Source organism: Dendrobates tinctorius, unplaced genomic scaffold, assembly GCF_039654945.1.
Source record: "Dendrobates tinctorius isolate UK_male_01 unplaced genomic scaffold, ASM3965494v1 ptg000020l, whole genome shotgun sequence".
Lineage (NCBI taxonomy): Eukaryota > Metazoa > Chordata > Amphibia > Anura > Dendrobatidae > Dendrobates > Dendrobates tinctorius.
In genome coordinates this window covers 38,666,888-38,693,713 of record NW_027361688.1, presented here as the reverse complement: position 1 = coordinate 38,693,713, position 26,826 = coordinate 38,666,888, and the positions used below count along the sequence as shown (strand labels likewise).

General features: G+C 44.2%; 1 protein-coding gene across 1 annotated transcript in view; it reads right to left on the bottom strand.

The window, feature by feature from the left end:
* The window catches only part of MGAT4B (alpha-1,3-mannosyl-glycoprotein 4-beta-N-acetylglucosaminyltransferase B), a 385,842-nt gene that overhangs the window by 9,038 nt on the left and 349,978 nt on the right, over window positions 1-26,826 (bottom strand). The window contains exon 13 of the mRNA XM_073568013.1: window positions 26,047-26,134. Within this exon, the coding sequence (XP_073424114.1) occupies window positions 26,047-26,134 (88 nt within the window). The remainder of the gene's footprint in view (window positions 1-26,046; window positions 26,135-26,826) is intronic.

The window sequence follows — 26,826 nt, the reverse complement described above, 5'->3', positions numbered from 1 at the left end:
ATTGATTCCATGGTGCTGTACATAAGAAGGGGTTATTTACAAATTACAGATATCACAGTAAACAAACTAACAATCACAGACTGATACAGAGGGGAGAGAGGACCCTGCCCTTTTGGGCTTACATGCTACAGGATGGTGGGGAAGGAGACGGTTGGAGGGTTGCAGCAGTTTTGGTGTTGGTTGAGGTGATATCTCCAGTAGTGGTGAGGAGGTAGTGGGGTCATTGCAGGCTGTAGGCTTTCTTGAAGAGGTAGGTTTTCAGGTTCCGTCTGAAGGATCTGAATGTGGTTGATAGTCGGACATGTTGGGGCAAAGAATTCCAGAGGATGGGTGCTATTCGGGAGAAGTCTTGGAGGCGGTTGGGTGAGGAGCAAATAAGTGTGGAGGAGAGAAGGAGGTCTTGGGAGGAACAGAGATTACGTGAGGGAAAGTATCGGGAAATTAGTTCAGAGACATATGGGGGAGACAGGTTATAGATGGCCTTGTAGGTCAGTATTAGTAATTTGAACTGGATACGCTGAGGGAATGGAAGCCAGTGAAGAGATTTACAGAGGGGAGAAGAGGAGGAGTAGTGAGGAGATGGATTAGTCGGGCAGCAGAGTTAAGGATGGACTGGAGAGGTGCGAGGGTGTTAGCAGGGAGACCACAGAAAAGGATGTTGCAGTAGTCGAAGCAGGAGATAAGGGTGTGCACAAGCATTTTAGTAGATTGAGGGTTGAGGAAAGGACAAATTCTGGAAATATTTTTGAGCTGGAGGCAACAGGAGGTAGAAAGAGCTTGGATGTGTGGTTTGAAGGACAGGGCAGAGTCAAGGGTTACTCCGAGGCAGCAGACTTCTGGCACTGGGGAAAGCGTGATGTCATTGATTGTGATAGGTCAGGTAAGGAAGATCTGTGAGATGGAGGAAAGATGATGAGTTCAGATTTGTCAACATTGAGCTTGAGGAAGTGAGAGGAGGAGGAGGATATGGCTGATAGACACTCCGGGATTCTGGACAGCAGAGAGGTGATGTCTGGGCTAGAGAGGTAGAGCTGAGTGTCGGCAGCATAAACGTGGTACTGGAGTCCATGGGACTTTATGAGTTGATCCAGGCCAAGGGTTTAAATTGAGAAGAGTAGGGTCCTAGAACAGAGCCTTGGGGGACTCCAACAGAGAGAGGGTGGGATGAGGAGGTAGTGTGGGAGTGGGAGACACTGAATGTGCGGTTTGAGAGGTATGAGGAGATCCAGGATAGGGCGAGGTCTTTGATGCCAAAGGAGGAGAGGATCTGTAGTAGGAGGCAGTGGTCAACTGTGTCGAATGCAGAGGAAAGGTCTAGAAGCAGGAGTATAGAGTATTGTCCGTTTGCTTTGGCTGTAAGTAGGTCGTTAGTAATTTTGGTCAGGACTGTCTCAGTGGAGTGATGGGTGCGGAAACCAGATTGTAGATTGTCAAAGAGCAAGTTAGATGAGAGGTGGGAGGAAAGATCAGCGTGGATGTGCAGCTCAAGGAGTTTGGAAACGAATGGGAGCAGTGATATTGGGCGATAGTTGGACATAGAGGTTGGGTCGAGGGTTGGCTTTTTAAGGATAGGCGTGATTGTGGCATGTTTAAAAGCAGAAGGGAAGGTACCGGACGTTAGCGATAGGTTGAAGAGGTGGGTTAGGGATGGGATAAGTGTGGTGGTGAGGTTGGGGAGGAGATGGGATGGGATGGGGTCAAGTGCACAGGTTGTGAGGTGCGATTTGGAGAAGAGGCGATTAAGCTTTCCTTCAGTGATGTTGGAGAGGGAGGTTATGGGGTTTTGACACTGGTCTGGTATACAAAGGGGTTGTGGTGGTTGAACAACGAAGATTTGCCTTGTTTGGTCGATCTTATTTTTGAAGTGTGTGACAAAGTCTTCAGCAGAGATGAGGGAGGTTGGAGGGGGCAGTGGTGGGCGGAGGAGGGAGTTGAAAGTTTTGAATAACTGTTTGGGATTGTAGGATAGGGAAGATACAAGGGTTGTGAAGTAGGCCTGTTTAGCAGAGGTGAGGGCAGATTTGAAAGCGAGTGTTGCCTGTTTGAATGCAGTGAAGTCGTCTTGCGTATTTGTTTTCTTCCAACGCCGCTCTGCAGCCCTGGACACTTGCCGGAGCTTTTTAGTGGTGTTATTTTGCCAGGGTTGCCTGTTGGTACGTCGCATTCTGCCATGAACGAGAGGGGCGACCGTGTCAATAGCTGATGCGAGAGTGGCATTGTAGAAATCAGTGGCACTGTCTGTGTCTTGGAGTGAGGATATGGATGCCAGTGGTAGAATAGAGTCAGAGAAAGCGTGGGTGTCTAGGTGTGCAAGGTTTCTGCGGGGGTGTGCATTTTGCCGGACATGGGTGCCAGGAGAGGAGGACAGGGATGAGAAAGAGAGTAGATGGTGGTCAGATAGAGGGAGAGGGGAGGTGGTGAAGTTAGAAAGAGAGCAGAGGCGGGTGAAGACTAGGTCTAATGTATGTCCATCTGTGTGGGTGGCTGAGAAGGACCACTGAGTAAGTCCAAAGGATGAAATAAGGGACAGAAGTTTGTAGGCTGCTGACTGAAGGGTATCAGTGGGGATGATGAAGTCACCCATGATGATAGTGGGGATGTCAGTTGAGAGAAAGTGAAGAAGCCAGGTAGAGAATTGGTCAATGAAGGCAGTGGTCAGGCCTGGAGGTCGGTATATGACGGCCACTTGGAGGTTGGAGGGAGAGTAGATGCGGACAGAGTGGACTTCAAAAGAGGGGAGGATTAGGGAGGAAAGAGGTGGGATTGGGTTGAAGGTGCTGTTAGAAGAAAGGAGAAGGCCCACTCCTCCACCATGTCTGTTGTCAGGGCGAGGAGTGTGGGTGAAGTGGAGGCCGCTGTAACACATGGTGTCAGGGGAGGCGGTGTCAGAGGGTGTCAGCCAGGTTTCTGTGAGGCCGAGAAAGGCAAGATTGCGTGAGAGAAAGAGGTCATGAATTACATGAAGCTTCTTGCAGATGGAGCATGCATTACAATGTGCTCCAGAGAGAGGGAGCAGGGGGTTGGGTGTCAATGGCATGGGTTTTAAGTTGGAAAGATTGCAGTAGTTTTTATTAGATAGGGAGCGGTAGGAAGGGGTAGTAATGGGGGTTATGAGCTGTGGGGGTCCAGGATTGAGAGATATGTCGCCAGCAGTGAGGAGAAGCAGAGAAAGGGAGAGCAGATGGGAGAAGGACAGTGGCCAGCTAGTTTTAGGTTTCATTCGGACAGATTTGAGGTTGAGGAGCAGTTCAGCAGAAGAGGTCAGGTGGGAAGGAAAGAGGGAAGAGGAGATGATTATTTGGTTAGAGGGTGCTGGGGTTTGGGGATAGCGAAGGAGAGTGAGGATTAAAGGAGCAAACACTGTGAGGGCATATGTAAACATGGTGAAGGAGTAAGAGGGTGAATAGAAAAGCTAGATACAAGTAATAAGAGGTTTTTACTCAGCAGACATACCCATGAGAGACAGGTACATAATATGGGGTCCTGACTCCTGCCGTTGTAATAACTGCATCTTCACGATACTTTTGCTGCAGGGAGATACGTGCCTGACCCGCACATGTGCCCCCTTAGGAGGCATCTGAATATACAGTGGGGAAAAAAAGTATTTAGTCAGTCAGCAATAGTGCAAGTTCCACCACTTAAAAAGATGAGAGGCGTCTGTAATTTACATCATAGGTAGACCTCAACTATGGGAGACAAACTGAGAAAAAAAAATCCAGAAAATCACATTGTCTGTTTTTTTTTTCATTTTATTTGCATATTATGGTGGAAAATAAGTATTTGGTCAGAAACAAGCAATCAAGATTTCTGGCTCTCACAGACCTGTAACTTCTTCTTTAAGAGTCTCCTCTTTCCTCCACTCATTACCTGTAGTAATGGCACCTGTTTAAACTTGTTATCAGTATAAAAAGACACCTGTGCACACCCTCAAACAGTCTGACTCCAAACTCCACTATGGTGAAGACCAAAGAGCTGTCAAAGGACACCAGAAACAAAATTGTAGCTCTGCACCAGGCTGGGAAGACTGAATCTGCAATAGCCAACCAGCTTGGAGTGAAGAAATCAACTGTGGGAGCAATAATTAGAAAATGGAAGACATACAAGACCACTGATAATCTCCTTCGATCTGGTGCTCCACGCAAAATCCCACCCCGTGGGGTCAGAATGATCACAAGAACGGTGAGCAAAAATCCCAGAACCACGTGGGGGGACCTAGTGAATGAACTGCAGAGAGCTGGGACCAATGCAACAAGGCCTACCATAAGTAACACACTACGCCACCATGGACTCAGATCCTGCAGTGCCAGACGTGTCCCACTGCTTAAGCCTGTACATGTCCGGGCCCGTCTGAAGTTTACTAGAGAGCATTTGGATGATCCAGAGGAGTTTTGGGAGAATGTCCTATGGTCTGATGAAACCAAACTGGAACTGTTTGGTAGAAACACAACTTGTCGTGTTTGGAGGAAAAAGAATACTGAGTTGCATCCATCAAACACCATACCTACTGTAAAGCATGGTGGTGGAAACATCATGCTTTGGGGCTGTTTCTCTGCAAAGGGGCCAGGACGACTGATCCGGGTACATGAAAGAATGAATGGGGCCATGTATCGTGAGATTTTGAGTGCAAACCTCCTTCCATCAGCAAGGGCATTGAAGATGAAACGTGGCTGGGTCTTTCAACATGACAATGATCCAAAGCACACCGCCAGGGCAACGAAGGAGTGGCTTCGTAAGAAGCATTTCAAGGTCCTGGAGTGGCCTAGCCAGTCTCCAGATCTCAACCCTATAGAAAACCTTTGGAGGGAGTTGAAAGTCCGTGTTGCCAAGCGAAAAGCCAAAAACATCACTGCTCTAGAGGAGATCTGCATGGAGGAATGGGCCAACATACCAACAACAGTGTGTGGCAACCTTGTGAAGACTTACAGAAAACGTTTGACCTTTGTCATTGCCAACAAAAGATATATCACAAAGTATTGAGATGAAATTTTGTTTCTGACCAAATACTTATTTTCCACCATAATATGCAAATAAAATGAAAAAAAAAAAACAGACAATGTGATTTTCTGGATTTTTTTTTCTCAGTTTGTCTCCCATAGTTGAGGTCTACCTATGATGTAAATTACAGACGCCTCTCATCTTTTTAAGTGGTGGAACTTGCACTATTGCTGACTGACTAAATACTTTTTTTCCCCACTGTATAGGACTGAGTAGAGGATCAGGTGAGAGGGATTGTGGGAACTGATTTGGGATAAATTACCAATTGCCTAGCACACCAGTGGAGGTTACACAATCAAAGGCACAGGGCCTGGCTACATCCATATGCTAGTAACACCTTGCACCTGATAACATCTCTATTGGCCCCAACATGGATATACAGCAGTAAGTATTGAGTTCAAAGCAACAAATGAATTTAGCAAACATTCAGTAGGCACTGTTATATACCATTAAAGGAAATGTTGCAGTAGATGACAGCAAGCAGGGATTGTAGCAGAGATTGTACCAGGGTAGGATTATATGCAATTCATATAGACATACAAGGCAGGAAAGTTGTGTGGATCAGCAGCATACCATAACTGTAACCGGAGCATTGCTGCTTTTATTCAGTACCGGTAAAGTACCATGTAAATATTACATGGAGGGACCATGCTCCAACTATTTATTCCCTCAAATCTACATCCCAGGGATATGACAATAGAATATGGAGATGTAATTCCTTCTTACTCCACCACCTAGCTTATAAAAAAAAGAAATTGATAATGCCATAAAACTATTTCTAAGAAAATTTATACGAAGAAATTTCTAAATTTTCAGTTTGGAATGCCTATAATGCCATAATTAGAGGGGTTCTCATTCAACTAAATGCTCAACGTAGAAACATGGATTTTTGTGATAACTCACCATAAAATCCTTTTCTCCGAGACGCTCATTGGGGGACACAGGTACTGTGGGTGTATGCTACTGCCACCTGGAGGCTGACACTAAGTGAAAAAAGAGGTTAGCTGCTCCTCCGCCGTATACACCCTTGCCCCGATTGTGGGCGGAAACCAGTTTGGTGCAAATGCAGTAGGAGAACAAACAAAAATCAGACATCAACCTTAATGCAGGTAACAACATGTCTAGAAAATAACCACCCTAATCTCATACAGAGAGCATATTTTTTAAATAAACAGAAGCCAACTTGCCTAACAGGGTGGGTGCTGTGTCCCCCAATGAGCGTCTCGGAGAAAAGGATTTTACGGTGAGTTACCACAAAAATCCATGTTTCTCCTTCGCCTCATTGGGGGACACAGGTACTGTGGGACGTCCTAAAGCAGTCCCTGGGTGGGAAGTTGACTCACCGATCCAAGCTACATGCACCTCCTGTCTAAAGGTGCGCCACCGCTGCTTGGAGAATCCTTCTACCCAGGTTCGCATCCGCCTAAGCCCGAGTATGGATATTGTAATGTTTAGTAAACGTGTGCAGGCTGGACCAGGTTGCTGCCTTGAAAACCTGTTCCGCCGAAGCCTGGTGCCGAAGCGCCCAAGAGGCGCCTACTGCCCGAGTAGAGTGTGCTCTGATCCCTGCTGGAATTGGCGTGCCTCTGATGCGGTAGGACTCCTGAATAACCAAACTAATCCATCTGGCTATGGTCGATTTTGAGGCAGCGAATCCCTTCCTGCGACCTTCAGGGAGCATGAACAGAGCGCGTCTGACTGACGAAAGGGTGCCGTCCGTGACACGTACCTCCTGAGTGCTCTCACCAGGTCTAACGTATGCAGGGCCTTTTCCGCACAGTGTACCAGTGCTGGACAAAAAGAGGGCAAGACAATATCCTCATTAATATGAAACGAGAAAACAACTTTTAGCAAAACCGGAGGAGCTGTCTAAGAACCACCTTGTCTTTGTAAAAGGTCAGAAACGGGGCTCAGCAAGATAACGCTGCCAGCGCCGAGACCCGCCTGATTGATGTTATAGCTACCAGAAACACCACCTTCCAGGAAAGGTATGACAAAGAGAGATCCTGTAGCGGCTCGAATGGAGCTTCCTGCAGAACACTTCGGACCAGGTTAAGGTCCCAGGCGTCCATAGGTACCTTTATAGGGAGGTACCAAGTGGGAGACCCCCTGGATGAAAGTCTTTACGTGCAAGTTAGTAGCAATCTTGCTCTGAAAAAGGACGGATAAAGCCGACATCTGTCTCCTGAGAGAACTGGGGGCCAAGCCTGAGTCTAGGCCAGACTGGAGAAAAGCCAAGATATTAGGGATGGAGAATCTCAGTGGCAAACAACCGTTGCCCCGACACCATGCAAAGAACACCTTCCAGGTGTGGTGGTAAATTCGTGCCTGCGTCAGAATCCAAGATTCAATGACCAAGCCATCAAACACAGGGCCCCTGAGTTCGGGTGGCAGATCGGCGCTTGAGAAAGTAGATCTGGGCGCTCTGGCAGTTGCCATGGCACGTCGACGAGCAGCTGCACTAGATCTGCGTACCACGACCGACGAGGCCAGTCTGGGGCCAGCAGAATCACTGGCACCCCTTCTGCCTTGATCTTCTTGATGACCCTCGGAAGTAGTGGCAGCGGGGGGAATAGGTATGGGAGGCGAAACTGATTCCATGGCAGAACCAGCGCATCCACGGCGATTGCCTGCGGGTCCCGGGACCGTGAGACAAATACGGACACCTTAGCGTTTACCCTGGAGGCCATCAGATCCACATCCGGTGTTCCCCACCGTTGGCAAATCTGCGGAAAGATCTCTGGGTGTAGTGACCATTCCCCGGACGCAAACCCCTGTCGGCTGAGGAAGTCTGCCGCCCAGTTCTCTACCCCCGGGATGTGGACCGCCGATATTAGCGAGCGGTTCCTCTTGGCCCAGTGAAGCACGTGCCCTACCTCGCGCATGGTTTCCCTGCTTCGGGTGCCCCCTTGGTGATTTATGTAAGACACCGTCGTGGCGTTGTCCAACTGAACCCAGACGGGGCGGCCTGCTAGAAGGTGATGAAACCATCAGCCGGATCGCCCGTATCTCCAACAAGTTGATCGAGAGGCGTGCCTCCTGCGATGACCACTGTCCCTGGGTCGTGTGGTGGCGAAAAACCGCTCCCCAGCCGAGAAGGCTGGCGTCGGTTGTGGCCACCAGCCACTGCTCCGGAGGAAAGGGTTTCCCTGAAGAAGGGAGGAACTGATTGTCCACCACTGTAGTGACTGGCTGACCAGAGAGGACAATCGGCACCGATGATAGAGTGTGAAAGGGTTCTTGTCCCAGGCTAACAAGAAGGCATGCTGCAAGGGGCGAAGATGGAACTGGGTGAACGGGATCGCTTCCATCGCTGCCACCATTTTCCCTAGAATCCTCATGCAGAAACGGATGGTGTGAGGGACTGGTTGGCGCAGTACCCGCGCTCCCTGCCAGAGGGCTAGGGCCTTGTCTCGAGGGAGAATTACTATCCTCGGCAAGTGTCGAAGGTCATTCCCTAAAAAGGAAATTCTCTGAGCTGGCACAAGGGATGACTTCTTTACATTGACCAACCACCCTAAGCGGGCAAGAGTATCTAGCGTAATGCTGACACTTTCCTCGCATGCCCACCTTGAAGGGCCTTTGACCAAGAGGTCGTCTAAGTAGGGGAATAAGACTATGCCCCGGGAGTGCAGGATGGCCATGGGGACTGCCATGACCTTTCTGAACACTCTGGGGGCAGTGGCTAGCCCGAAGGGCAGTGCTGCAAACTGAAAATGTAGACCGTTGATGACGAAGCGTAGAAACCTTTGATGCGGAGGGAAAATGGGGATATGTAGATAAGCGTCCTGGACATCGATAGAGGCCAAGTACTCTCCCTGCACCATTGCCGATATGACTGAAAGGAGAGACTCCATCCGGAAATGTCTGATTCTGATAAATATGTTCAGGAGCTATAGATCCAAAACGGGCCTGACAGTCCCGTCCGTTTTGGGGACTGCAAACAGATTGAAATAGAAGCCCTGCGTCTTCTCGTTTTCCGGTACCGGAATGATAACTCCGTTGTGGATGAGCGAATCAATGGCTCCTAGTAGAGCCTTTGCCCGGGCATCCACTTTGGGAAGACGGGAAAGAAAAAATCGTCTTGGGGGGGTACCTGACAAATTCTATCTTGTACCCTGTGGACACCAGCTCTCTCACCCATGTGTCGTGTGCGACATTGAGCCAGGCGTGGTGAAACCGGAGTAGGCGGCCGCCTACCTTGCTGGTGTCGCCTGACAATTGCCCCGAGTCACTTGGCTGAAGATCTTTGGGACCTGGATCCCCTCGACCTGGACTGGTTAGCACGCATCCTCCCCAATGGGTTGGTTCTATATGCGACCTGTTGGTCCCTATTCTGGTTGGGGCGCCCTGATGCGGCGGAATTAGCCACTGTCGTCCACCCGGGGTTGCGAAAGGCCCGAAAACGCACCTGAAACTGGTGACGAAATGGTGGTTTGACCTTTTGTTGAGGAAGAAAACCGCTCTTGCCTCCTGTGGAGTCAGAGATGAGCTGATCTAACTTCTCTCCGAACAGGCGGCCACACTGGTATGGTAGCGCTGTCAAGGACTTTTTTGAGGCTGAATCGGCCTGCCATGTCCTTAACCATAGCGCTCTCCTAATGGGAGATTTCATTTGAGGCCACAAGTGCCGCGCATTGGCCACATCCAAAGATGCATTAGTCAAGTAGTCCCCCGCCATGGCTATCTGATTTGTGATTTCTGATACTTCAGCTGGTAGGTCTATGTCCTGCAAGGCTCTATTCAAAGTTTCTGACCAAGAAATCATGGCTTTGGCTACCCACGTTGCTGAGAACGAGGGAGAGAGTGCTGATCCTGATGCCTCAAACACTGAGCGAGCCAAGTTCTCTATGAGACGATCAGTGGGATCCTTAATAGAAGAACCACTAGGCATGGATAGTAGAGTTTTTGTAGCCAAGCGCGACACAGGTGGATCCACCGTTGGGGATTCCATCCACTTTTTATGGAGATCTGGGGCAAAAGGATACTTCGCCTCGAGTGCCTTCTGTCCCGAGAACCGCCTGTCCGGCCGTTCTCTGTGTCTTTGCACTATGTCCTCAAATTCAGGGAGAGTGTAAAATACTCTATGGGGACACTTGACCCGCTTAAATGACACCTTATGGCCCGCAGCCAGAGTGGAATCATCCTTAATCCCCAGAGTCTGGTTGACGGCATCTATGAGACTGTCAACTGATTCCTGACCACCTGGCGTATCTAGGTCAAGGGGTTCATCCGAGCCTTGCTCGCTATTGACTGCTGGTGACGGGGAGCGAGAAGCAGAGCTCACAGATGCCGAGGCACCGGATGGACCGGAGGACGCCGTGTGGGTTTGCTTACTTCGCGTCTGCCTGGAGTGAGAGCGGCCCCTGCAGGCCGGAGGCTTCTGTGAGATAGAGGACCCCTCTAAGACAGGTGAGCCCCTGTCCCTGCCCCTATCTGGGGCCCGAAGGGACTCTATTGATCTCATAAGTGACGCCATAGATTGCGACAGTGATAACGCCCATTCCGGGGGACTTGGTACACTGGGCTCAGTCCATGGGAGGGCTCCTGAGCGCGTTCGGACTCGCAGGCTTTGCATACTTGCTTGGTCTGCGCCTGCGGAAAAGCAGACTAACAGGAGATGCATGCAGCATATAGGAACGTATGCGCCTTAGCTTTTCCTGACATGCTGTACCTGTCAGTGCTCTGTGCTGAAAAAAAAACCACCGGGGGAGGGCGCTCTTTATTCCTGTTAGCGTGGCCTCTCCGTGGGGCTGGGGGGCAGCACTTACCCTAGTCCTGTGTCCCCTGTGTCCTCAGCATGCGAGGCGTCGCTTTAATCTGTGCGCCACCACTGCAGGCCGGCCCCCGGGAGAAAAAAAGGATCATGATGGCGGTATTTCCTATTGTGACCTAGCTTCAGCCTGAAGCTGGGGCCTAAATTACTTTCGGCGTCTGCCCAGGCCACGGGGGGCAGGGCCACCGTGACGCGATGCCAGGGCGGGGACTTCCAACCGCGGCCTACCGCCGGACCCCAGAATCACGGCTGGGACCGGATCCACCGCTGCCGGAGCCCTCCGTGGCCATCCACCTCCGTTCACCTCAGGTAGATGGGGGGGGGGCCATGTGAAGTAAGGATGGTGCAGGCACCCTAGCTCCATCTAATCCCTTCAAGTGGTGAAGAGAGGGACCGTCCGCCACCTTGCCCCACCGCAGTCTTTAGCATTGGTGGGGCAGTGGGGGCTGCACGGACTACGCTTGTGCCTCTGTGCAGCCTAGAGTTTCAATACCCTAGGGTGGACAGGGGTAAGTCCGGCATCATGTCCCACGGTGCGGGAGAGGATACGTGGAGGGAAACTCGCACGTGCTCGCCCGTTGGTTTGGGGAGATCGGACCCCCTCCATAGGGTTCGTCGCCCGTATCTCACCTCCGTGGTCTGACAATATCCCACGTCATGGGAGAGGATACATGGAGGGACACTCACACGTGCTCGCCCGTTGTTGGTTTGGGGAGATCGGACCCTTTCCATAGGGTCCGTCACCCGTCTTATCTTCATGGGGAAAAAGAAAAAGAGAAAAAAAAAAGAATCAGTCTTGAGACAGACCGACGTGTACCTCCAACAGACACTAAGCAAAAAACTGGTTTCAGCCCACAATCAGGGCGAGGGTGTATATGGCGGAGGATCTAACCTCTTTTTTTCCACTTAGTGTCAGCCTCCAGGCAGCAGTAGCATATACCCACAGTACCTGTGTCCCCCAAGGAGGCGAAGGAGAAACAAAACTAGGGAAAGTATCCAATTCATTGCTCAAAAAATTTATGATGAGATAAAACAGCAAACCAAAATCGATAAATGAAAATCATCTCAATTCTTAGATTGAGAGCTGAACTAAAATCGTTGCTGATGGATGACTGACAAATTACGGTAATGAATTCAGTTAAACTTAAACACTATTATTCTTATAACAGAATGAGTAAACTCTACAGAAAAGAAGATCAAGAGCAATCTCTCTTAAAAAAAAATAAAATCTGGAATTACCGTAAATATGTACACGATCAAGATATAGCAGATCAATATGCGAATTTCTACTCTTCCCTATACAACTTAAGAGGACATGGACATCCTTCAACTGAATATCCAAGAAATAAACAAGTTTCTTTCCAATATTGACCTTACCCAGTTAAATTCTGACCAAATTAATTCACTTAACTCTCCCTTCTGCATTGACGAAACTGAGGCAGCAATTCATAAGTTAATAAAGAACAAATCTCCAGGTACTGACGGTCTTCCTAATGTGTACTACAAGCTATTTGTGCATCACCTTTCTCTCCCCTTGACATTTATGTTTAATCAACCCTGTACCGAGGATCATTTCTGAAAGAATTCTTACATGCAACCATAGTTATTACAGTGCCTTGCGAAAGTATTCGGCCCCCTGGAACTTTTCAACCTTTTCCCACATATTATACTTCAAACATAAAGATACCAAATGTAAATTTTTGGTGAAGAATCAACAAGTGGGACACAATTGTGAAGTTGAATGAAATTTATTGACTATTTTAAATTTTTGTAGAAATTCAAAAAACTGAAAAGTGGGGCATGCAATATTATTCGGCCTCTTTACTTTCAGTGCAGCAAACGCACTCCAGAAGTTCATTGTGGATCTCTGAATGATCCAATGTTGTCCTAAATGACTAATGATGATAAATATAATCCACCTGTGTGTAATCAAGTCTCCGTATAAATGCACCTGCTCTGTGATAGTCTCAGGGTTCTGTTTGATGCACAGAGAGCATTATGAAGACCAAGGAACACAACAGGCAGGTCCGTGATACTGTTGTGGAGAAGTTTAAAGCCGGATTTGGATACAAAATGATTTCCAAAACTTCCCAACATCCCAAGGAGCACTGTGCAAGTGATCACATTGAAATGGAAGGAGTATCATACCACTGCAAATCTACCAAGACCCAGCCATCCCTCTAAACTTTCATCTCAAACAAGGAGAAGACTGATCAGAGATGCAGCCAAGAGGCCCATGATCACTCTGGATGAACTGCACAGATCTACAGCTGAGGTGGGACAGTCTGTCCATAGGACAACAATCAATTGTACACTGCAAAAATCGGGCCTTTATGGAAGAGTGGCAAGAAGAAAGCCATTTCTCAAATATATCCTTAAAAAGTGTTTAAAGTTTGCAACAAGCCACCTGGGAGACACACCAAACATGTGAAAGAAGGTGCTCTGGTCAGATGAAACCAAAATTTAACTTTTTGGCAACAATGCCTAACGTTATGTTTGCGTAAAGGCAACACAGCTCACCCTGAACACACCATCCCCACTGTCAAACATGGTGGTGGCAGCATCATGGTTTGGGTCTGCTTTTCTTCAGCAGAGACAGGGAGGATGGTTAGAATTGATGGGAAGATGGATGGAGTCAAATACAAAACCATTCTTGGAAAAAAACCTGTTGGAGTCTGCAAAAGACCTGAGACTGGGACGGAGATTTGTCTTCCAACAAGACAATGATTCCAAACAGAAAGCAAAATCTAAAATGGAATGGTTCACAAATAAACGTATCCAGGTGTTAAAATGGCCAACTCAAAGTCCAGACCTGAATCCAATGGAGAATCTGTGGAAAGAGCTGAAAACTGCTGTTCACAAACGATCTCCATCAAACCTCACTGAGCTCGAGCTGTTTGCCAAAGAAGAATGAGCAAGAATCTCAGTCTCTCGATGTACAAAACTGATAGAGACATAACCCAAGTGACTTGCAGCTGTAATCACAGCAAAAGGTGGCGCAACAATGTATCAAGTTAAAGGGGCCGAATAATATTTCACGCCCTACTTTTCAGTTTTTGAATTTCCACAAAAATTTAAAATAACCAATAAATTTCGTTCAACTTCACAATTGTGTCCCACTTGTTGTTGATTTTTCACCAAAAATTTACATTTGGTATCTTTGTTTTGAGGCATGATATGTGGGAAAAGGTTGAAAAGTTCCAGGGAGCCGAATACTTTCGCAAGGCATTGTATATCAAAGCAAAACAGTGACCCCAAGCTGGTCGAATTATAGACCCATCTCACTTTTGACTACAGATATAAAAATCCAAAATTGATATCTGAAGGACTACTAAAAATAACTCCTAAATAAGTACATTTGGACCGAGTTGGTTTTGTCAAGAGGAGACAAGCCTCAGATGGCACAAGAATAATTTTTAAACTATTGTCGTCAGTGGAAAACAAAAAATCCCCATCTATTTTACCATCTTTAGATGCTGAAAAGGCATTGGATCGAATTAACTGGGAATTTATGTTTGCGACATTAAATCAATTTTGTATTCAATGTCATACTCTCAAGGCAATTTCAGCTTTATTCTCTCATCCATCAGCAAAAGTTTATGTCAACAATCAGATATCTAACAATATCTTTATATCTAACGTTACCAGTCCAGGTTGCCCACTTTCCCCTCTTCTCTTCGCTCTTAGTATGGAACCTTTCACAGAATCCATCAGAACTAATCAGCATATAAAGGGCATGATGCCCTATTTACCATTACTGATCCAATTAATTCCTTAAGAGCATTCTCCTCAGTAATCAAAGACTTTGCTTCGTTTTCTTACCATAAATTTTAAAAAGTAAAAAATCCTAGGTTTTTTCTTGGATTCCCACTTAAGATACTCAATCCAGAATGAGTTTCTTTTCTCTTGGAAACAAATCTAATATTACTTATTTAGGAATAAAAATAACAAAAACATTATATACGGTAATACTCTGGATGAGAACGTACTATTTTAACCCCTCCCCGACCTTTGACACCACGTAGGCGTCATGAATTGATAGCCCCCTGCGGGTCGGGTGACCGGGGTCACTGAAAGGTCACCCGACCCGCAAATACAGGACCCTTTGTGCTTCACCCCAGGTGGCGTGGCTACGATCACTTTGATTAAAAGTGTTAAGAGTGAAACAGCCAATCAGAGCGATTTGTAATATTTCACCAATGAAATTTGGTGAAATATTGCAATCCAGCCATGGCCGATGCTGCAATAGCATCTGCCATGGCTGGAGACCGAGATACGACCCCCACCCCCCGCTTGAGAGGGGCGATCAGCCCCCGCCACCGACTGAGGGGGGCGATCAGCCACCGCCATCATCTGCTCCTCTCCCCCTTCTCTTCACTCCCCCACCTTCCGATCTCCCCCCTCACCCCCCCAGTACCTCCTATGTCCCTGTGGCCGTCCCGGTGTTCCTCCCGGATCCTTCATGGGCGCCGCCATCTTGCAAAATGGCGGGTGCATGCGCAGTGCGCTCGTCGAATATGCCGACGGCAGATTAATTCGTTTTGATCACTGTGATAAACTCTCAGTGATCAAAATTAAAAAAAAGTAAATAACCCCCCCCCCCCCCCTTTATCACCCCCATAGGTAGGGACAAATAATAAAGTAAAGAAAATATTTTTATTTTTCCATTAGGGTTAGAATTAGGGTTAGGATTGGAAATAGGGTTACGGTTAGGTTTGGAATTAGGGTTAGGGTTGGAACTAGGGTTCAAATTAGGGGTAGCGTTAAGATTAGGGGTGGGTTGGGGATGGGATTAGGGTTAGGCTTGTGGTTAGGGTTAGAGTTGGGATTAGGGTTAGGCTTGTGGTTAGGGTTAGAGTTGGGATTAGGGTTGGAATTAGGGTTAGGGGTGTGTTGGGGTTAGGGTTTGAGCTAGAATTGAGGGGTTTCCACTATTTAGACACATCAGGACAAATTGCACAATAACTTCTGTGGTCCAATTTGTCCTGTTAGCCTTGTGAAAATTAAAAACAGCGGGCTACAAAAACATTTTTTGAGGGAAAAAAAAAAGATTTTTTTTTATTTTCACTGCTCTACGTTATAAACTTCTGTGAAGCACTTGGGGGTTCAAAGTGCTCACCACACATCATCTAGACAAGTTCCTTAAGGGGTCTAGTTTCCAAAATGGTGTCACTTGTGGGGGTTTTCACTGTTTAGGCACACAGGGGCTCTCCAAACACGACATGGTGTCCGCTAACGATTGAAGCTAATTTTCCATTCAAAAAGTCAAATGGTGCTCCTTCCCTTCTGAGCCCTGCCATGCGCCCAAACAGTGGTTTATGACCACGTTTGAGGTATCGGTATACTCAGGAGAAATTGCCCAACAAATTTTAGGATCCATTTTATCCTGTCAGCCATGTGAAAATGAAAAAACTGATGCTAAAAGAAAATTTTTGTTGGAAAAATTAAAATGTCCATTTTTTCCTTTCATGTTGCTTTAGTTCCTGTGAAGCACCTGAAGGGTTAATAATCTTCTTGAATGTATTTTTGAGTAACTTGAGGGGTGCAGTTTTTAGAATGGTGTCACTTTTGGGTATTTTGTTCCTTATAGATCCCTCAGTGACTTCAAATGTGAGGTGGTCCCTTAAAAAAATGGTTTTGTACATTTTGTTGTAAAAATGAGAAATCGCTGGTCAACTTTTAACCCTTACAACTTCCTAACAAAAAATATTTTTTTTTCCCAAATTTGTGCTGATGTAAAGTAGACATGTTGGAAATGTTATTTATTAACTATTTGTGTCACATAACTCTCTGGTTTAACAGAATAAAAAATTCAAAATTCAAAAATTGCAAAATTTTCAAAATTTTTGCCAAATTTCCGGGTTTTTTTTCACAAATAAAAGCAAAAATTATCGACCTAAATTTACCACTAACATGAAGCCCAATATGTCACAAAAAAACATTCTCAGAATCGCTAGGATGCGTTGAAGTGTTCCTGAGTTATTACCTCATAAAGGGACACTGGTCAGAATTGCAAAAAATGGCCAGGTCATTAAGGTCAAAATAGGCTGGGCCATGAAGGGGTTAAAACTGATCAAAATTTCCATTGATAAATTTGATAAAGTAAATTCCTTGTGGTTAGGAAGGATTGCCCTATATAAAATTAACTTACCCAAGTTACAATATAGTTTTAAAGGGAATCTGTCACCCCTTTTTTGAGATATCATAATGATAGCATTCAATTGTGTGTCACATAAGGATTCTCTTAGTACTTTTGCTTCCCCCTGACCCCGCACCTTTCATGCATAAATACCTTTTTTATATCGGTTCAGATGTATGTAAACTGCCGCTGTCCGGTCCACTGGGCGGGGCTTATTCACCTGCTCCCCCCCTCCCTGTCTTGCTCTACGCATTTCTTCTTGTTATAAATATCTTGTGAATGACATCGCATAAATTCACACATATAGGTGATTTATAGATATACTGATGAAGGACTATAGCAAGGGATATCGCATATGTCATAACAAAAAACAAAGAAAAACGACAAAAACCCAGATATATTGAAAAATAGAAAATATGTATTTATTGGGATATACAGATATAGGGAGAGGAGAGGTTACCCCTATTGGCACAAGTTGAAATAAAAGGACGCACCACGGATCAAAGTTATCACAATATATAACATATGGAATGTAAACAATATAATACATGCAGGGTGAATTTTTATATTGCTGGAGCAGTAAACTTAAGCTCACCAACAATCAAAGTAATCACATATAATATAAGGTAAACCTCATGTTATGCAATAAAAAGATGACATATAATCACCTACCAGCACATGCGACTATCAGTAACAGTTGGATAACCCCTAATATTACACATACCCATGACTAAAGCCTATAAGGAAAGTGTGAAAGCCACCGCACCCAAAAATAATAAAATGCACGGTAAATTATCTAGTATACAGGGGGAGGCAAAGACTTGATCCGGGAGCGTCACCCCGACACGCGTTTCGGCTGGGAGGCCTTTCTTCTTGTGTAGAGCAAGACAGGGGGGGAGCAGTTGAATAAGCCCCGCCCATCAGACAGGACCGCAGCAGTTTACATACATCTGAACCAATATAAAAAAGGTATTTATGCATGAAAGGTGCTGGGTCAGGGGGAAGCAAAAGTACTAAGAGAATCCTTATGTGACACACAATTGAATGATATCATTATATGATATAGTAACATAGTAACATAGTTTTGAAGGCTGAAGGAAGACCTTATGTCCATCTAGTTCAGCCTAAAGCCGTTCTGCATTGTTGATCCTGGGGAAGGCAAAAAACCCACAGATTAGAAGCCAATTTTCTCCAGAGGGAAAAAAATTCCTTCCCCTAAGCTGGGTCAACCATCTACCTATAATATTATGTTATTCGTAACCTTCTATACTGTTACTCACAAGAAAAGCATCCATTCCTTTCTTAAATTCATTCAGTGAGTTGGCCATCACCACTTCCTCAGGAAGAGAATTCCAGAGCCTCACTGCTCTTACCGTGAAGAACCCTCTTCTATGCTGGTGCAGAAATTGTCTTTCCTCCAAACGAAGAGAATGCCCCCTTGTTCTTGTCACAGTCCTTGGTACAAACAGTTCATTGGAGAGATCTCTGTATTGCCCTCTGATATACTTGTACATAGATATTAGGTCTCCCCTAAGTCTTCTCTTTTCTAGAGTAAATAGACCTAATTTTGATAACCTTTCTGGGTATTGTAGTGAACCAACTTCATTTATCATTTTAGTAGCCCGCCTTTGAACCCTTTCAAGTTCAGTAATGTCTTTCTTGAGCACCGGCATCCAAAATTGCACACAATACTCCAAGTGTGGTCTGACGAGTGATTTGTACAGAGGGAGAATTATGTTTTCATCTCGTGTCCCCAGACCTCTTCTAATGCATCCCATGACCCTATTTGCCTTGGTGGCAGCTGCCTGACACTGGGCACTCCAATTTAGCTTCTTATTGACTAAGATGCCTAAGTCTTTTTCCATGTCTGATTTCCCCAGCAGTTTCCCATTTAGTAAGTAATTATAGCATCTGTTTCTCCTTCCCATGTGCATAACCTTACACTTATCTGTGTTAAACCTCATTTGCCATTTTTCAGCCCAATTCTCCAATTTACTCAAATCTGTCTGTAGTTGCAAACTGTCCTCCTTTGTGTTACCTACCTTACATAGTTTTGTATCATCTGCAAATACTGATATTTTACTGTGTAAGCCATCCACTAGATCATTAATAAATATATTAAATAGTAGGGGGCCCAATACAGAGCCCTGTGGTACCCCACTAGTAACCCTGGCCCAATCTGAGTATGCCCCATTAATAACCGCTCTTTGTTTTCTAGCACTAAACCAGCTACCTACCCATCTACACACATTTTCCTCTAGCCCAAGCTTTATCATCTTACTTACCAATCTTTTATGTGGGACAGTGTCAAATGCTTTAAAGAAGTAGAGATAAATGACATCCAATGATTCTCCTTGGTCCATTTGAGAGCTTACATCCTCATAGAAGCTGATCAGGTTAGTTTGACAGGAGCGATCCTTCATAAATCCATGTTGATATGCAGTTAAACATTTATTAAAATTGAGATATTCCATAATGGCATCCCTTAGAAACCCTTAAAAATTTTTACCCACAACAGATGTTAAGCTTACCGGCCTATAGTTTCCAGGTTCCCTTTTACACCCCTTTTTGAATATTGGTACCACATTTGCTTGCCACCAATCAAAAGGAACAGACCCTGTTCCATAGAGTCTTGAAATATAAGGAATAGAGGCCTGTCTATCACATTACTTAACTCCCTTAATACCCGAGGGTGAATGCCGTCAGGGCCTGGTGATTTGTCAATTTTAATCTTACTAAGGCGGTTCTGCACTTCTTCCTGGGTTAGGCAGGTAATACTTAATGGGGAGTTTACATTATCACTCAGCATTTCCCCTGGCAAATCCTTTTCCTGTGTGAACATTGTTGAGAAAAAAGTATTTAAAACATTTGCTTTTCCCACATCGCTCTCTATGATTTCACCCTCATTGTTCTTTAAAGGGCCGACACCATAAATTTTAATCATTTTACTGTTTATATAATTAAAGCATAGTTTGGGGTTTGTTTTACTTTCCTTAGCAATGAGTCTCTCAGTTTCCACTTTTGCTAAATGTATTTGTTTTTTTACACATTTTATTTTTTTCTCTAAAACTTTTTAATGCTTCTTCATTGCCTTCTTGTTTTAGCTTCTTAAATGCCTTGTTCTTGTTATTTATTGCCCTTTTTACATTCTTATTTAGCCACATTGGTGTTCTCCTGTTCCTAGCCCTTTTATTTCTGTACGGTATGGCTAGCTCGCAGTGGGTGTGTAAAACTGATTTAAATATTTCCCATTTATTTTCTGTGCTCCTATTTTTGAGGACATTGTCCCAATCAATTCGGCGAAGGTCCTCTCTAAGCTGATCAAACTTTGCTTTCCTGAAATCCAGCGTTTTTGTAACCCCCTTCCAGGGCACCTTACTGAAGGACAAGTGGAATTGTATTATATTGTGGTCTGGTCACTGTTCCCTAGGTGCCCATCGACTCGTACTTCTGTTAATTTTAAGCAACAGGCCAGATAGAATAAGTCCAGAAAGGCTGTCCCTCTAGTTGGGCCCGGCACAAGTTGTGACAGATAATTATCCTTGGTCACTGACAGAAATTGGTTTCTTTTCTGAGATACGCAGGTTTCACCTTCCCAGTCTATGTCGGGGTAGTTGAAGTCCCCCATAATAATCACCTCATTGTGATTTGCTGCTTTGTCTATTTGTTTCAATAATACATTTTCAGTGGTTTCTGTTATATTTGGTGGCTTATAACAAACCCCTATGAGGATTTTATTACTTTTCTCTCTTTGTATCTCAACCCATAGAGCCTCCACCTCTTCATTTCCCGCTTGTATATATTCTCAGTGTGGGCTTTAAAGTGGACTTTATATATAGACAGACTCCACCCCCTTTCCTTTTTTTACGATCCCTCCTAAACAAATCATTTCCTTGCAAGTTAGCCACCCAGTCATAGCTGTCGTCTAACCATGTCTCAGTTATTCCTACTATGTCGTATTTTTCCTCATACATTACCAACTCCAGATCTTCAATCTTATTGGTCAGGCTCCTTGCGTTGGTCAGCACGCAGGAAAGAAGTTTTGCTTCCTTTTTCTTAGCTTCCTTCTGAGTACCCTGTCTTGGGTCCTCTGTACCACATCAAGTATCCTTGATTAGTTTGTTCTTCGGCTGCATGTTCTTGTCTGTTGTTTTTCCTCCCATCCCCTCTTCTTCTAGTTTAAAGCCCTCCTGATGAGTGTGACAAGTCTTCTGGCGAATGTGTGTTTCCCAGGTTTTGTGAGGTGTATCCCATCTCTTGCGAGAAGTCCATCGTAGAGGTAATTCATGCCATGGTCCAAGAATGCAAATCCTTGCTGCCTGCACCACCGTCGTAGCCAGTTGTTCTCCTCTAGTATCCTATTCCATCTTCTGATGCTATGACCATCGACTGGGAGGATTGATGAGAAAACAACCTGTACGTTCCGTTCCTTTATTTTCTTCCCCAGAATATCAAAGCCTTCACAGATAGTTGGTAGGTCATTTTTTGCCGTGTCGTTTGTGCCTACATGTATCAGTAGGAAAGGGTAATCGTCCTTGGATTTGAGGATAGTTGATATCCTGTTGGCCACATCCTTGATTTTTGCTCCTGGGAGGCAGCATACTTCTCCGTGCGGTTATGTCCGGCCTGCAGATAGTTGCCTCCGTGCCTCTTAGTAGTGAGTCGCCCATAACTACCACTCTTCTTTTCTTTCCGGACGCACTGCTTGTTGCTCGTGAGTGTTTTTGAGTGTCATTTGTTTCCGCCTTTGTTGACACAGTAACTTCTTTTGTTGATAGTGTGTCTTCTCTTGTAGATACGTTATCATCCTGAGCTGTGCCATTTTCGTTCTCCAGCATGAGGGCTTCATATTGGTTACTAAGCTGTGTGGGTGGTGATGACCACTTGATCCGTTTGCTTCTTTTCGTCACATGGCTCCACTTTTCAGCCTCTGTATGTGCTCTGAAGCTTTTCTCACTTTCCGTATCCTGAATGGTTGCTTCTGCTTCATCCAAGAAGTCCTCATGTTCATTAATTACCTTCAATGCTGCTATTCTTTCTTCCAGTCCCTGCACCTTTTCCTCTCAGAGGGCAACAAGTTTGCACTTCTGACAGGTAAAGTTGAGTGTTTGGGCCGGAAGATCCGTAAACATGTAGCATGTGTTGCAGGTGACCATGTGGATTTTCTTCTCTTCCATATTGCTATTGCAGTCTATGATGGGTGGAAACCCGGCAAGTCCCAGCGACCGATCAGCTTAAGGTGACTCTTCTCCTCTTCCCAGAATGCACCGGAAATATGCAGATGAGCTTCCTGCTTCTGCAATCCCTCAATCCCTTTACATATCTCAAAAAAGGGGTGACAGATTCCCTTTAAGACAATTATTATCCTGATCCAAGATCTTTAGATAATTGCTTATGAAGCAATTTATGTGTAGCAAGCTAAACCGTCAAAAACACTATTATTTAAGCCAAAGGGAAAGGTATTGGGTTACCTAATATCCAAGCCTATAGCGATACCAACATTGTTGTGCAAAGTAGAAATTGGTTTATAGATGAAAGGATGCATTGTTGGGCAAGTATGGAGAAATCGTTTAACAAAGTTCTCCTTTGTCATCCCTCATTTTTTCCCCATTTGTTAAATCATTCTTTACCAATCCCAGATCACCAATTAATAGAATCTACTATTCTTTTATGGAAAAAGTTACAAAAACTTACATATGATAATCTAAGCCATTTTCCTTTGGCTAAACTTCCTTTATCTATATTTCAATCTGCACTGCCTAATATAAATTTTTATTCTTTAAAATTGTCTTACAATCTTCCGGATGAGGAATTTTATAACTTTCTGGACTTGAGAAAATACATCAGAAATAAGCTTACTCTTCCCATTTCCCTTCCTCCAGCCATAATTACTCTATTGAGTTTCCCTCGTCTGGTGCTTTTTGGAACCCAAAGAATATTTATGCTTTATTCAATACTGATGTATGTGTTTTGAAAAGTCCAATTGCATGCTAAAATGGGAACATGATTTGAATCTACACTTTTCTTCTTCGAGTTGGAGGAAAGCAATAGCTATAACATATAAATCTAATATTAATGCCAGTTTACATGAAAGCTACTATAAGACTCTTACTCGTTGGTTCTTCACTCCAGTTGGACCCCAAAAGGCCTTTATTCCCTACTCAGACTTGTGCTGAAGAAAGTGTGGATGAGAAGCAATCTTATTCATATTCTTTGGGCATGTCCAAAAATTGTAACACTATGCCGAGAAATCGCCCCATTGCTCACTAGAATTAATAAATCTGCAAGAAATCTCCTCAATTAGCGCTCTCATCTCTAGATGCAGACTCGCTGCCTCAAGAAATCAGATATATTTACAATCATATGTTTTTAGTAATTGAATCTCTTATAACATCTAGATGTAAATCTATTGATAGTCCAACCTTATGCGATATTACTGACATAATGTTCACCCATAATTCCTTTGCGTATTCTAATGCTTTAAGGAATAATACTTAAAAAATATTCTAAATGGATGCAAATTTTTCCTCCGAGAGATAAGAACCTCTCTTGTAAAGTCTTTCTTTTTAGCCAGATATAATTATAAGTTTTTATGTTTTAAATTATTGTTCGTATACGATTTACCCGTGGTTATATAATTAGGATGATCTTCTGAGTCTTTATTCCCTTCCCTTTTATGTCTTTTTTTTCTTCCCCCTTCTTTTCTCTTTTCTTCCTTTTCCTGCCCCCATCAACCCTACCTCCCTCTTTTCTGCTCCCCCTTTCCTCATTCTCTGTCCCAAACTCTTTTTTTCTATCTTTTTATCTTTTCTTATAATTATTTGGCTAAATATTCAAATGATATGGATATTATTTATTTCCTTTGTTGTAAAAATCCTTCAATAAAAAGAATTTTGAAAAAAAAGTTGGAGTTTTGGAATTTGTCAGCAGGTTTTTGCTATTTAATCTGAGAGCAGCATAATTTAGGACACGAGACCACGATTCCAGTGATGCATCACTTACTGGGCTGTGTTTTGCTGTTTCAATATGATCAGTGTTTTATCTGCAGGACATTATCATTAACAAGAGGTCTCCTCCCTCTTGTTCCAATCCCACCATCGTCACTGATTAGCAGTTTTTGTGTACAATGAATAGTTGACTAAAACTGCTCATCAGTGGTGTGGATGAGGATATACACAGTTCAGCATTCCTAGCTCTGCTAGAACTGCAGCAGACAAAACTGTGATACTATCACAACTTCTGCACCCAGTAAACTAAGTGACATATCACTGGAATCCGGGTCTTTGCCCCTATGTCGTGCTGCTCTCAGTTTACATTACAAAACCTGTCAATGAATTCCTGTTAAGCACTGCTGCTTGATATAACAGGTGCATTATCCTTTTTTTTTTTTTCTTCTTATTTATATCCTTTACTTGAAAGATGGATTTGTTTTTGGTTTTGTCCAAAAATTATCCTTTTGACGTAGACCCATCTATACTTCTCGGGAGGAAAAAAAAACAGACCTGCTTCTACAGAGTAATAGTGTGACCTAGTCCTCATTTAAAAAACGGTTTCCAGTATCCTCTACGCACATTGTGCTCTGAAAACTGGAGACATTGCCACTGCTCCCAGATGAACATGTCCAGATCACAACACAGTGTGCATAGAGGATGCAGGCAGCATACGTGAAGTATTTTCTGGTGACTTATAACCTAGATGTTCTCTTAATTCTCTGCATGTTGATAGGATTCTGGCTATACTCAATTTATATAGTTTTTCTACTTTTGCACAAAAAAATTACCTAAAAAAAAAAAAATCCACTCCAATACGCTGTGGTATGTGACACAGCATTAGGCCAATTTTAATAAATTAAAGACTTAGAAAAATGCGAAACAAACCCAATATTTATTTGTTTTTACTGAGGCCCATATCACTTATTTTTCCACTAATGGAGCTGTGTGAGGGTTTGATTTTTGCACGCTGAGGTCACATTTTTTATGGATGCCATTTTTGGGTAGAAATGACATTTTTAATGTTTTTATTGCAATTTTTGAGGTGAAGTGAATCAACCAAAAATTGGCAATTTTGGTGTTATGATTTGGGCTTTTTGGCAGGTGCCGTGTGTATAGAAGAGGCCCAAGTTGGATTAGGTGCAGGTTCAGTTCCTGAGCCAGAGGACAGGAGTAAGACCTCATACTGATAAAAGAAGACATCACACTTGGCCACTTTGACTATACAAGTTCACATTGGGGGTTGGGCCGTGTTCTCACTGGTAAAGATCAGCTGCAGATTTTCTGAACAAAAAAAAATTCTGCAATGTTTCACAGTAACAGCAAAGAGATTTGATGAGATTTTTCCTATGTATAGAGTAAAAATTCTTCATGGAGTCTGAGCAGAAATTGACCTGCTGTGTGGATTTCCATCTGCAGCATGCCAGCTTATGTTGTGGATTCACACCATGGATTTCACTCCTTGCAATGTCCAATTGTGGTAAATCCAGAGTAAAAGAATTGAATCAATCAGCCCCATTTACATCCCGGGTTGACCTAACCTTACACTTCTCGTGATCCAACTGCACTTTCCGTATTTTTCCGGTGAGCAATGGTTTATCAATACCAGAGACAAGGGAATTTGAGGATCTCCGGTATGTGGCTGAGGTGTGGACTTGGACACACAGTTGATCCACATTGGTAAAATATATTAATAAAATTGAGACCAATTCAAAAAATTTTACCGAAACCTTTTGGGGTAAAAAGCTTTGAAAAGTCACAAAATTTAGTGCAACTCAAGACTGTGCTAAAATTTTGCACCTGTAACCATTCTCAAGCCCAGCTCTGACCACGTGGCAACCCCTGCTTGTCAAAGGCGATGTTGCTTATACCACAAATCTTACTCTAGTCGTTGACTGGATTAAGACTTGTGGGGACGCACAAGCCACTTTTTAGACGCTCCTAATCAAGGTGTGCTTCTTAACGAATCCAGAGTGTGACTCCCGCACATCTCCTCATCAAGAGCCGGCGTGAAAAATGTTGGTCTTGATGAATCGGGGCCATTGTGTCTGTGGTCAGCATTACAGCACATAAGAGAACATCGGGAGATAATACTGGACGCCCATCAGGTCCCATAATATTCCCCTTGTACAGATCTGACAGCTCACCTATTTGTAAGTATCCATCTGGTGTACGATGGTATTTAGAAGGTTTACCCCGTCCTTCATGTAAAGCTTCTTTGTCAGATTGAAGACTCTGAAAGAAACAAGTAAAAAACAAATTCTGATTAACATTGTAAGAGAAGGACCGGTAATATAGTTTGTAGTCCAACAGAAGAGATCCTACAATCTTGCAGTTTTCACTCAGACACTGAACCCAGACCGTACATTATTAACAATCATCACAGTCAGGATTGCATTAAAAAATAATACATACATACATATATATATATATATATATATATATCACAGCTGCCACCACTTCCCACAAGGGATGGCCAAGGCTCACCTCCTCCTTGAAATTGCATCGTCCAGCTCCAAGTCATTCTATTACATCAGATCATGTTCCGCAGAGCAGGCTGTCAATCAATGTCTCAGGGAGTGGCTACTTTGCGCTCACTGTACAGTGTGCGCGGGGGCTCTACCCGCTCCCCTGCAATGCCCTGATGAATGGAAGTGAGTGTTCACAGGGAGAAATGTCATTTTCTCCCTGTAGCCGCTGCTACAGTAAGGGAGCCAGACCTGACTAATAAGCTATTTACCTGCAGATTACCTGTAGAGATTTTTTGACTGATTTAAAGATAAAATATATATTAACATCATGATATAAAGATGGTGATTTACTATCAGGAATCCTGGAGGCATCTGCTTATCCATAAACAGCAGCTCTGTGTCCAGGGGGAAAAGAAGCAAATAGTGGATCTAAAATGCATGAATCGTAATGAAAAG